The sequence below is a fragment of the Aspergillus alliaceus genome (assembly GCF_009176365.1).
Source record: "Aspergillus alliaceus strain CBS 536.65 unplaced genomic scaffold BDW43scaffold_12, whole genome shotgun sequence".
In the NCBI taxonomy this organism is placed as follows: Eukaryota; Fungi; Ascomycota; class Eurotiomycetes; order Eurotiales; family Aspergillaceae; genus Aspergillus; species Aspergillus alliaceus.
In genome coordinates, this window is record NW_022474695.1 from 481,907 (window position 1) to 494,133 (window position 12,227).

The 12,227-nt window shown below is 46.1% G+C and overlaps 3 protein-coding genes across 3 annotated transcripts; 2 read left to right on the top strand and 1 right to left on the bottom strand.

The window, feature by feature from the left end:
* Positions 1 to 31: 31 nt before the first annotated feature.
* BDW43DRAFT_33468 (NADPH-adrenodoxin reductase) lies at positions 32 to 1,935 on the bottom strand. The gene is made up of 3 exons (XM_032049929.1): positions 1,604 to 1,935; positions 1,084 to 1,518; positions 32 to 1,022 (listed from the first exon to the last, which is right to left on the bottom strand). Exons 1-3 carry the CDS (start codon positions 1,907 to 1,909, stop codon positions 150 to 152), a joined length of 1,614 nt encoding a protein of 537 aa, XP_031902309.1. The 5' UTR covers positions 1,910 to 1,935; the 3' UTR covers positions 32 to 149.
* A 19-nt stretch (positions 1,936 to 1,954) lies between these two features.
* BDW43DRAFT_270290 (uncharacterized protein) lies at positions 1,955 to 4,766 on the top strand. Its single transcript, XM_032041328.1, has 3 exons — positions 1,955 to 2,467; positions 2,521 to 2,712; positions 2,774 to 4,766. The coding sequence occupies exons 1-3, from the start codon at positions 2,294 to 2,296 to the stop codon at positions 4,535 to 4,537; spliced, it is 2,130 nt and encodes a 709-aa protein (XP_031902310.1). The 5' UTR covers positions 1,955 to 2,293; the 3' UTR covers positions 4,538 to 4,766.
* Positions 4,767 to 9,558: 4,792 nt separating this feature from the next.
* On the top strand, positions 9,559 to 10,481 carry BDW43DRAFT_298976 (uncharacterized protein; the record flags this gene model as incomplete). The annotated part of the gene is made up of 5 exons (XM_032044649.1): positions 9,559 to 9,684; positions 9,737 to 9,877; positions 10,029 to 10,079; positions 10,231 to 10,311; positions 10,383 to 10,481. The coding sequence occupies 5 exons, from the start codon at positions 9,559 to 9,561 to the stop codon at positions 10,479 to 10,481; spliced, it is 498 nt and encodes a 165-aa protein (XP_031902311.1).
* Between the last annotated feature and the right edge of the window lie 1,746 nt (positions 10,482 to 12,227).

Consider the following 12,227-nt stretch of genomic DNA (forward strand, 5'->3'; position numbering starts at 1 on the left):
TCAGCATGCGATTTAGTACTAATGCGTTACGCGGGATAACATAATAACAATAAATTCGATTCCGAAAGTGGAGATGGTATCTTTTCGTGATCTATGATAGTAGCTCTATTCAAACAGTGTAACGTGTCTATCATGGCGCACACGCGTCCTTAATGTACAGCCTCCAGCATCTCCTCCACTCTCCCAAATTTGGAACGGGGCTTACCGATCTGCTGGCCCCGCTCACGTTCAGCAGCGTCAATCCGCTGCCAATCCTCCCACGTTGTTACCTGCACGCCTCGCTTCTCGGCCTCAGGACGCACGCCCTCCCAGCCAAGTCCTGTGCTGTGACCGGGGCCATTCAGAAGAGACCCCTTGCCTCGGCCATTGCCCAAATCAGCAGCCACCACATCTGCCGTTGTAAATGCGTCTGTCATGGTTGTGGCGATAACACCCGTAGGCCCGCGTTTGACCCAGCCAGCACAATACAGTCCCGGAAGGTGTGAGATAATCGATCCATCGGGGAGCTGCTCGTTATCCCCTGTATGCATAGGGCTAGTGACTCTACCGAATCCATCGTTGGGGATCACGCCGCGCTTCGTGTCAAATTGAATTCCCAGGTCTTCCAGCCCAGGCAGAGGTAGTGATTTGTAGCCAACACTCCGGAAGAATGTATTAGCGGGGATGTGGACCTGCGCTCGCTGACCGCTGGAAAGGTACTTGGGCGTCACCTTGGCGGTAGGAAGATATGGACCCGCAGGGTCTAACTCATTGCGGGAGAACTTAACGTCTGACAGGCGGTATGGATGAACTGGGGACCAGTTGAGGCATTCCGGTGACAGGAGAAAATCTAAAGACCAAGACTTTGCAGAAGTTGCTGGATCATTACTGGATCCCTTTGCAAGGAGCTGGATAAGCCGTTTCTGGGCTCTGGGGAGGGCATTCATGATATCGTCCGGCGGGAACAATTCCTTACGGACCGGCTCGAACGACACGGATGGTAACTGGAGCAACTCGCGAAGCTCTTTGATGGTGAATGCAGCCTACATGTGGTCAGTATCGATAGAGAATGCCAGATAACATGTTCGAAGTCGCTTAGCATACCTGCATCGGGCCTCGACGGCCAACCACATGAACCCGCTTAATTTTGCTCTTGGCCAAGGTCTCCACGGCATAATCCGTTATATCAGTTTTACGTAAGGCATTAACATCTGACAGCAAGATTCTCGCTACATCAAGCGCAACATTGCCTTGCCCGATGATCACCGCATTTTCGCCAGCTGTCAGATCCGGTGCGAGGTCGCGGTGTTCGGGAAGACCGTTGTACCATCCGACAAATTCACGAGCCGAGTATACATTCCTACAAGCTTTCTCTCCGGGAATATCCAGTTCCTTATCCTTCGGAGCTCCGTACGCGAACAAAATAGCGTCGTAGTGTGGCTTAAGCGTCTGAAGAGGTAGGCTTTCGCCAAGTTCAATATTGCCAATGAAATTGAATCGAGGCGATGTTGCGACTTCTGTAAATTTTTCCTCGCAATTCTGCAAAGTGGTTAAAGCAAGCCAATTATAGCATACAAATACCGGCCGGGTGCAATAATTGAGAAAGCAATTGGTCTCAACGTACCTTAACTTCCGGATGGTCTGGCGCTACTCCATGTCTCACCAATCCGAAAGGCACGGGCAATTTCTCATACATGTCGACCACCACATCTTCGACTTTTGCCAGCAACCTATAAGCTGCATAGAAGCCCGCCGGTCCCGAACCTACAATGGCAACACGGGACGGCCGATCTGTCTGGACGGACTGACTATTATGACGTCGCTGCCATGTTTGTTGCGGAAGAAGACGATGCCGTGAATGGCGAAGTGGAGATCGGATGATCTGCACCGTACACTGCGAGCAGATGTAAGGTACACGCTGGAGGTTCATCGTGCTTGGGCCTTGAGGTGGTAGAGTTTAATTAATTGATCGATCTGATCCATTCCCCCATCGATAAACGACGATGACAGCCCCCACGTGACCGCTTATCGGACCGGTTGCCGCGCCGACTATCGGGATGTTGACGATCAATTCTACAGCGACATTCAGGCACGCTCAGCTCTCGCATGACGCTTCTCGGACACTTTTCTCCTCTGACATTCCATTGTTCCATGGTTCCGTCCTTTGTTCCTACATGCCATCCCCATACTTCAATTCCTACCCCAACATTCTTTTCCCTTAAGGTTATTGCGCCTACTATCACTCGTCTCCCCGCTTTCTCGCGTGGGTGGATGCGTCAGTAATTATTAAGTCGAAGATTCTTCCTTCGCGACAATGGGGGAGTCGTCGCCTCCATTCCTTTACGGCACCCCTTCAGCTTATAGTTTCCGTGGACCGAATGACCGTCCTTTCAACCCAAAGGCTGTGACACAGGCGAGCTGGACTCGTCCACCGTCAAAGCCCAAGCCAAAAGGACCGCTGGTTAACTTTAACAGGCACCCGGACTCCGTACGTAACCTGTCTACTCTCTTATGCCACCTTATTTACTAACAATATGGCAGTACTGCAACATCCCAGATGGCAAGTCCAAGTGGACTCCAATGAGCCCTAAGACCAAGAATAGGGTGATCTACGGGCGAAAGGCACAGCTCGGTTTGCGCACTGTACAGCTGATCGGAGCCCTTGGATCGTTGTTCTGCGCTATTGTTATCAAGAATGCTGCAGCAACTGTAATATGGATTGTACGGGTCGGAGTAAGTACACACCTAATTCAGTCAGGCGTCGAATTGAATGTTGCTCTAACAATTTAATTAGCCATCTGTAGCAATTTTGCACACTCTTTATGGTATCTATCATGTCTTTCGCCCTATCACAAGACCTCCAGGCTCCCAAGCCAGCTACATGTTATTTTCCGGAACCTTCGACTTTGGCTTGATCCCTTTCTACATATTCGCGGCATACTTGGGCTTCAACCAATACACTGACAATTCATACCATTGGAGTACTTTGCTCAGTTCGGACTTGGAGATCACGACAAAAATCGCCCAAGCCACGTTTCTGTTGAGTGTAATTAATGGGGGACTGCATGCGATTTCTCTGGGAATTTCAATTTTCCTAGGTATCATATTCCGCAAAATCAGCCGTCTCCCTCCGGATCTAAACCCATTGGAGGACAATTTGACAGCCCGTCCCCACAAGCGAAACAAGTCTGAGATCACCAAGAAGCATGCTAGTAGCTCCACTTTGGACTCCACCATGTCGGGGGAGACTCTTGTTGGTGCTCCTCGCACTATATCTTTTTTTCATACTCGCGCTAAAGCATCGGAGGGTGGTTCGAGTAATTTCTCCTCAGACACGAGGGAGAACAGATTATCTCAAATGACCATGGCTTATGACCATACGCCACACGACGAACATCCTATGCCGCAGATGCCTTTCGCTCAGCAGGCAGACACTGCAGAGCACATGATGTATCAGCTCCCTGACCAAGACGAAGATGTTTTCGCGAGGCCGACAACCAGAATTTCATACAACACGCCAGTACGAGAACCGTCTCCAGATGTACCAAGTCGATCTCAGTGTGTGAGCCCAGCTTCAGAAAACTGGATTGCGTACCCATCACGGTCTGCTTCCCCCGTGGAAGGACAGAATGAAAACCTGTTGCATCGCGAGCCTTCTTCCGCGTACAGTAGAACTACCGACACTCCAGCCTCCACGAACAATGGGCCTCTGGATTGGTTTAACAGTCAGCGCATTGGATGGGAACTCGAAGAGACCATCCGGGAGGATGTACGTGGTGAATATGAATCTATTCCGATCCAGGAATATTATGGACACGATGATGAAAACCATTATCATCCTCAACAAAACGGGCTTTACGACAATGCTGAACAGGATATTGGGGATCATCGCATTCATATTTTCCAGGACCAGGAAGAGCGTAGAGAATCTTCCGATTCGCTTCGCGTCAATCCGTTGGCACTAAACCCACCCACTCCCCAGCCTCCTTTCGATGAAACACCTGCAGATACAACCCACAGTGGCCGTATGGCACTTGTGGACATTCCTAATCTCTCCCCTAACCCACCAGCCGCAGCACCTCCCGTTGTGAGCCCGGAAAAGAATGGTCGATTCTATGGCGAACTTGAAAGCACGACTGGACTTAGTATCCCTCGAAATGTCAGCAATCGCGATGAGGGTACGCATGGCTTAGGAAGGAAGAAGAGCAAACTTATGAAACGCAGAAGCCAGAAGATGGACACCTACGGCGCTCTAAAGCAGAATGACGACGCGATTACTGATAATGAAGACGGGCTTACGGTCCCCACTAAGAGTCGTATGACAGCCGACGGCGACCGTAAGGGTCGTGTCGTCAGCAACTCTGGGGCTGATGTCAGCCGTAACATGGGCAGTGGATCGTCCCTGTCATACGGAAACTACATCGCGGGGCTTGGAGTCGGAAGAAGACGAGATGTCAGTGGGAAGATTGCAGAGGAAGGTCGAGGTGGCATGACCAAGCCCGCAGGCGAGAAACCAGCCACCCGAGCTGCTGGATGGGCTCGCTTTGCTGGCCTGTAGGGTTTTAATCTCCTGGCGTTTCTGAAGCAAGAAAGAGCTCTTGTTCAGTCTTGAGCTACATTGCAATTTGGTAATCTGTTTGGTCATGATGGAATTTCTTTTACGATGTTTGATGGATGTTTATGGTATGATACTCCCTTGATTCATGTATGTAGTAACGTAAATCTCGCACGAATTCAGAAGAACATTGAACAATTATGCAGTGGCCATTGATATGACCCCATCATAGGACTCACAGTATTGTGAAATGCTAGAGATTATTAGCTAGGATGGATGATAAAGTTAGTAACCTATATTAACAATCCTAAAGAAGTGTCTCTGTCATAGCCAATGGCTCGATATGGACGTTAAGCTTGATTAATAATAATAATAATAATAATAATAATAAAGAAGTTCAAAACCTCTTCATATCTCAAAGAACCCCAAGGATGGCCTAACAATATTTTGTCCTTCCCCTGGTTACATACAAAGATAAACAATGAACCAAACACCTTCAACAAGCAAAGATCAGACACAAACCCTCAAAGAGGCAACATGCAATGCCTGTTCGTATACACAAATTGCCCCCATATCGTCGTCAAATTCAGTTCAAGACTATCAACGACAGTCTCCAACTTCATACGCACCAGCAAGCCAAGCTGATTCACGGCAGAAGTAAAGTCCGGCTCCTCATCCCTGTCGAAATTCCCCATGCTGAGAGATATGACACCGTTCCGGTCACTATTGTCCGTGTGCATGATGGTAACAGCTTCGCGGTCCGGTCGGCTAGGATCACCTAGGCTTATCAATTTCAAGCATTTTTCGAGGGAAGCGCTTGCCTGTCTTAACTGACGCATTGCGTCGTGTACCGTTCTCACCTCTATGCTACAGCCATCGTCCATGTTGGCGTTGACTTGGACGTATAGCCCTATGGAGAAGTTGTCGAGATTGTTGAGTCCTAGTGGGATGCCCATGTTGTTTGTGTTGTGGATTGTTCGAGGAGAATTTGACTGTTTTTGTCTGGTAATTAGTGATAGAGGTATGTTTAGGAGAGCGAGAAAGATGGAAACAAGACACTGTGCTATAGGTTCCTTAGGGACTTGAGGTTTTCTTTATACTTCTTTGAATAGCCTCACAATTCAGATGTCAACATGAAATGAAATCTTCCATGAAGCAGTTCCCCACAAGGAGCGCTGAGAAGAATGGATCTGTAGATATATCAGATAGGCATGATTGTATTTTCGTGCTCAAAGAGCTCTTTGAAGTCGACATCTTGTTGACCTTGTTGTGTCTGTAGTGGAATTGCGTTGTAAAAAAAAACTATTCTAGATATTGTCTGTATATAGACGAGGTAGGACCTTAGCCGATAGAAAGATAGATAAACTATCTTTCATTATAAATAGTTGCGAAATACCTAGAGGGAATATCTTTGCTATCTGGCTTGTTCCTGCAACTATATGATCTTTTGGGGCCCTCCAGGTAAGAAGACTGTCTTTTGGAACTTACATAGGGAAACCTAGCCACAAGGCTTGTATAAGTGGGGTTTATCCAGATAATGGGGGAAATAAGCACAGTCAGAGTGTAATACCCGGACAGGATAAGGGAAGTTGACGTTCCTGCTGAATCTTTGATTTATGCGCATGGCATGGTTTATACAAGAATACATTGTTGCTGGTTGCGATTAGCAACAATAGACGTGGTGGTGGTCATTGTCGGCAAGGATTTAAGAGCAAAGCAGCTTAGGTAGATCTCGGACCTGGATCGCTAGTACCTAGGTTGGGGTGAATAGACATTCTGGATTAGTCAATACAATTCAAATTAAGGCCCTCTTCATACCTGATACTGACCGAATTATCATACTAGACAGACTCACGCATCTCCAGTAGCCCCTTTGAATCTATATCAGGGTCTATCCTATAATATATGACCATATCAGTCCAAGTACGGGGCATTTCCACCTTGGCTTCAACGAGGCCGTTGTGCGGCGGTGCTCAGTAACCCTAAGGCAAGAAGAAGAACCAGAGCTTCATAACAAAAATTAATACTTGATTGAGATTACATTAAAGGATTGTTCTGTTTGCCAAAGAATAGGCAGACGTTCTCCATAAACTCATTCCTTACCATCAAAACAATCAGAGGACTAGGCAACATCAGACAAAGAGAGTGCTTCACAAGAAATCAAGTCATCGACTCCGCACCATTAGTCTTAAATACCAAGAAACGACGAACTAGGGTCATTGATCCTTGTATAGTATTTCCACAATTCCTCCAGCAGCTGTTTCTGCGCCTCGTCCTTCACCCCTTCGCTTGGCCCCTTCCCTCGAGGATGCTTCTCGGTTAAGGCAATGGAATAGAAACCATCTTTCCCTCCATTATTGTCTTTAGTGAACTTCGCTTTCAAGCTCCCGTTCTTCAAGCAACTGATACATCTGCTGATGGCACGGTAGAACGGGTCGTCCTTGAATATTTTGTCCCAGTTCAAACCTGGTTCTCTGATCTCGATATACCAGACTATCTCTTCATTTGGATCTTCACGAGTCATTGACTGAAATATTTTCTTAAAACTACTTTTGGCTATGCTTATCAGGCAGGGTTCATTCGATAGATAGCTGCTATATGGGAGAACCAAAGATCAGAAAGGTGGAAAGAACTACCTGATATAGAACGCATTTCGAGAGATTCGGGAATATCTTTATAGGCGAGCCATTTAACTCTCACCCTCGAGAGGCGATGCGCATGTGCTGGATTGTGAGACCTTCCCTCAATCACTGTAGCTTGTTTGTGGTACCTTCGTTTGAGTCACTAGACAGTAACTACCCGCTGGGCTTCACATTTTGGCCGCTCCTCCTTCTCAGTGTTGTTTCACAGTCATTTATAGCGGCCGCGTGGCACTGTCTAGAGGGGAAAAAGTCTACTGATCCCTTGTGGGAGGACAGAAGCGGCTCTGTATCGTGAACCGCGGAGTATTCCGGGATCAAGTAGATTCGTGATCTGAAGGGAGGTCTTCTGATCCTTTGTCTAACACATCCCAGTTGAGGATATGCATAAACAGATCCCCCAAGTTAGTACTATACATGTAGAGTACCGTGTATCTCCACTTTGGCATCGTAGATCCGACCAGGCAGCCTGTGTAATTTGTACCATTCTACGCAAACACTATGGTTCATTATGCACAACTAGTAGCTCTAGGCGTAGTGCACACCGATGATCTGTTTCTAAATCAGGCTTTATAAAAGTCTAAATTGTTTCTCTATCTATTAATTATTGTCAACACGCAGGATGGCATAAAGGCTTATCAGGGATGGGAGCTGCAGAGCTAATAGGAACGGCCTTGTTGTTGACTCGGAGCCATGTCGGCTTTGACTTTAAGGGATGGTGGCGATATTTGTGCCTAAGCCGTATACAGAGTAGACGAGGGTATCGAGGAGCTAAGTAGAGTTCTTGGGAAGCAACGTTTCTATAGCTTCGAGGTCCGCGTTGGTTTTGCTGCCAGGAGATAAACGGGGCTTAAGTATGCCATCTTTTGCAACACGAGGCTTGCCTAATGAGACCACCACCCCCCAGCACTAGCATCAGTTCTCGTCTCTACAAGGGCCATATCCACGGTTTAATGGTTCTATATATGGCATACATACATCCAATCAAGACCCAAAACTCCCTCTACAAAGCAACCGAACAACAAATTTTCAACAAACAGGTTTCAATTCCCACTCAAACTAACACAACCCTAACCATCCTAAACCCCCCCCCGCCCCAGCAACAGTTCCACCCCAAAAACACCAACATCAATAACGGTAGCCCCTCAAAGCCTTCGCTTCCGAATATCAGCCTTAATATCTCGAGCATTATGCAATAACGTAATCGTCTCCTTCAGCTTATCCCAAGCCATATCGTAAGTCGGCATCTCCCCCGCCGGGAACGTGCCCAGGCTAACACAGAAAAGACGAGGCTGGTTGCGATTATCCTGAACCTCGATCGCGATTTCCTGCTGCTTCTGCGCTTCGGGGACAATCACGTAGGTGTTGAAACATGCTTTAATCACTTCTCGGGCGAGCTTGGAGTCGCGTTTGCACTCGTTCCAGGAGAGGTGGCGGTCCCAGAGGAGGCTGCTCACGGGTAACTGAGCGAAGTATTCGGTCCAGATTCCTTTGTTGGTTGAGGTTGAGGTCATATTGGCTGTTTATTTGTTGGTTGATGACAGATAGAGAAGTATTAGAGGAGAATGGGGTTGGTGATGGATTTGGGAGCCTATATATACTTGAGTGGCCTGTTTGTGTCCCTAGGGGATATACATGCAGATAGGGAGATATCCATAGTTTCTAGAGCTTTAGTTGGTTGCGGCTTGTTGTTGGAATTTACTGAAGGCGTTGGTGCTGAATATATCAGTAGAATCATGTTTCCATCGGTGCTCTGCAACTAGGGGCTTCCGTTCACTTCATGGAAATAGCTTACACAGGTTTCAACAATTAGGAAAGGGTGATGTTCCTAAGTGAAATTTGTTTGAAACTGTACGTAGCATGCACAAGGACTCGATATGACAATAGAAATTGCCTTGCCGCCTAGAAGATACTAAGTGTCTTCAAAGAGATGGTAAGGAGCTCTATTGTGTAACTATACCTTTCGACACCAAGAATAAACTATTGAATAGCTTTGAAATCTAGGGTTTTGACTTTAATATTTCTGGACTTTCTCGAGTTGGTTATCTGCGAATGTTTGTTTTGAGCTGTGGGTTAAGGCCATGGAGCTCTAACAGGGAGCCTTGTGGAATAGCGCAACCTAGAGCGCTAGTCTAACAGGCAATCTAATGGAACGCAGGTCTTCATCTTGCTCTCATAAATTTTGAAGATCTTCCTCCAGGCCGGTTCCCATGTAGTGGTCTAGATCAGGTTAGATTTGCTGCATCAGGCAAGGCGCCCCATCCCCAATGAGCCGTCGACCATGTAAGGCTGCCTTGTACCTTTTGTTAGTTAACCTCACAGGGGTACCGTCCTTCTTCAGTCTACACTTCTCTTTGCCATATTGCCCTCGTTCATCTTCTGCATATGTCTAGTACAGAAGAAAACCAACTCACTCAGTCTGTAGACGGTAAGCCACAGGTAAGGATCCTTTACCCAGACCCCAATTTTGTAGTCCCCATCCAGATAGCATCCATGAAAAGATTAAACCCAGTAACAATATCCTATCCGGAGTGGCATAATGATAGCACAGATATCTCTTTAGATTATCGTCAAATTCGGATCACACGTCACACCTAGCGAGGCGAAGTGTACAATATTCATTGACCAAAATACGGAAACTATACCTGTTCCAAAAGTATTTATGAGCTACTCTTACGGCCCAATCCACCGAGATATTATATTAGTCTATTCGACGCTTACATGTTCATGAGCTTTATATAAGGTCTGGGAAACTTACTGACCGTACCGTAAAAAGTCAGGTTACCAACCCGCTGGAAGGGTATAACTGCGAACTCCGCCAGGTTAGCTACAGCCATAGTAACTATATAGGCTAGGTTGATCTTAGCCCTGTTACGGATCCGATCTTAGAGAGTCATCGCACCAAAGTTTAGTGATACTCCACGATATGTTATCCGCAGGGACTAATACATATAAGAGCCATTTAATCTTGAAAAGGCGTTTAATCACACATTTATCAATATATATTAATTATCAGAGATCTAAACTAAAGACTTCTTAACTAGTATACTTTCCTAGAGAAGATATCAAATCATATTCACCCATAGTGACCTACGTCACTGGAATATCATAGTTAATGATAAATATACCAGTGAAATTGTAGACTAGGAGTTTAGTGGCTGGTATCCCGAATACTAGGAATTCCCAAAAGCTCTCTTTATATTTGGAAGTGGCGGAACGATTGGACCGATTACCTAGTACAAACTCTTGATCCTTATTACCCCGAATTTGGGGCCCACTCGTTCTTAACCGAAACACTATGGTGCTAATGGCTCTTATGCACAGAACCGGTATGTAGTCCATCCTCACCCCCACCGTAACATCATGACAAAACCTGCCGGCACCCCTGAGATCAAAGCGCTGTCAAAACACATTTAAATAGTTGAGACCTTCCAGACTGAGACAGACAGAAGGAACTCGAATACGAGCACATATCCCAGTAACATACTCCTTAAAATAGCGATGCAAGCCTGCGCAATGTACATATACAATAGGTACGCATACGTCCAAGGGTTACTCGAATGCTGTCTGTGCATGTAGAGCTTCAGCCCTAACTATCTAACCTTCTCTGTTCCGTCTCGCCCTGTCCCGTCGCGTTCTTCTCAGGGCATTCTAGTGATAGATAAGGCCGCATCTGGGAAGTGCATGTAAGTAACAAACTCTACTAATTTATTGTAAGAGTAGCTATCAGAAAGTTCAAATGAAAAAGGCTCTTGATGGAGATACCACAGAACTATCAAAAGCTTGGGAGTCTGGTGGCAACAACCTGAATATGTATTATGCCTAGGAACATTTATCGAGTTGCTGCTCTATGCAAATACTTTATTAATGGAGGCTTTTGAGCAAAAAAGAAATGGATGTTACTGCCTAACCTCCTTTTTAAATGTGGGTACGCAGGACAGAGCTTATATACCCAGGAAAATATAAGAAAAGTGAATGTACTCCAAAATTCCATAAAGTAAGCTCTATAGTTTACTACGAAAGAAAGGAAAGCCACAAATCTACTAGTGCATTCTTGGCCAAAACATCAGAGTAACGAATAGCACTAAATAGAAAACATAGCATCTTAAGAGAGGCTTACTCAAAGTTACCACCCCGTGCCGTCCACATTTCTCAGTCTTGATCTGGCTCAGGTGAAGGTACATTCGAAGCCCAATGACGCCCACTCCGATTTGTTAACCTCGAGAAGGGATAAGATGCGATGACTCATATTTTGATAGTCCAGTCTTTATGGCGCAAAGGTGTCCCAGCATTGCTTCTTCCGCTTTTGCCTCGGTTGGTTTACCTTTCCCTTTGGATGTCTTCACCTCTACGCAGTAGATACCTTCTGTACCACCATGGTTAATATCGGTGACGGTCAGTTTCACTGACCCATTCTGGACGGATTGATAGGCGCTAGCCGCAAATCTTTGGATCTCTTCTGGGTCGATCTCGGTATTCGGGTCGGCGTAGTAATTTCCCAAAGATATGAATTTTGACTCGACAGATACGATATAAAAATAGGCATACCATCTCTTGCGTGAGAGGTTCGGTCCAATATCCGACATCTTGTATAGAGTCCTTTATGGTAGACTGCTCAGGGCAAAGTTTGTTAAGAGGCTAAATGTATAGAAAGAGAAGCGATGTCAAGGGTTATGCGTAGAATATCTCACGCAAATTGCTACTTGCAGTCCTAGGGTTCGGAGGGCTATAGAACATTTTTATACTCGAATAGATAACCCTTTGGTGCTTGAAATGGCTCCATCAGTTTCCCAAAGGAGCCCCGGGCAAAGGGTAAAAGTCAATGATCTATCCGTGTATATCCATGAGCGGTCTCTTTAATTCTCCTAAAGCTGTTGAATGTTACAGGAATTTTCAAGCCTTTACGCCTTATTTCAATGTTGATTAGTGAAAGGGGGTCTGTAGGGCCTTATGGACCTTTGTATAGCCTTGTCTAAATGAAAGGCCTCACCTACCCCCTTAGACCTTTCGAGTTGAGCAACTCAGACAGTTGAATCTATCGTTTCTTCATTTCA

What these genes read in the sequence shown, in the direction of transcription:
- BDW43DRAFT_33468 (XM_032049929.1), bottom strand. Translation starts at nt 1,909, where the DNA reads ATGAACCTCCAGCGTGTACCTTACATCTGCTCGCAGTGTACGGTGCAG. An exon ending in CAGACCATCCGGAAGTTAAG is followed by an intron (nt 1,519 to 1,603) that starts GTACGTTGAGAC and finishes ACCACTTTGCAG; the next exon opens with AATTGCGAGGAAAAATTTAC. An exon ending in GCCGTCGAGGCCCGATGCAG is followed by an intron (nt 1,023 to 1,083) that starts GTATGCTAAGCG and finishes GACCACATGTAG; the next exon opens with GCTGCATTCACCATCAAAGA.
- BDW43DRAFT_270290 (XM_032041328.1), top strand. Translation starts at nt 2,294, where the DNA reads ATGGGGGAGTCGTCGCCTCCATTCCTTTACGGCACCCCTTCAGCTTAT. An exon ending in TTAACAGGCACCCGGACTCC is followed by an intron (nt 2,468 to 2,520) that starts GTACGTAACCTG and finishes ACAATATGGCAG; the next exon opens with TACTGCAACATCCCAGATGG. An exon ending in TATGGATTGTACGGGTCGGA is followed by an intron (nt 2,713 to 2,773) that starts GTAAGTACACAC and finishes CAATTTAATTAG; the next exon opens with CCATCTGTAGCAATTTTGCA.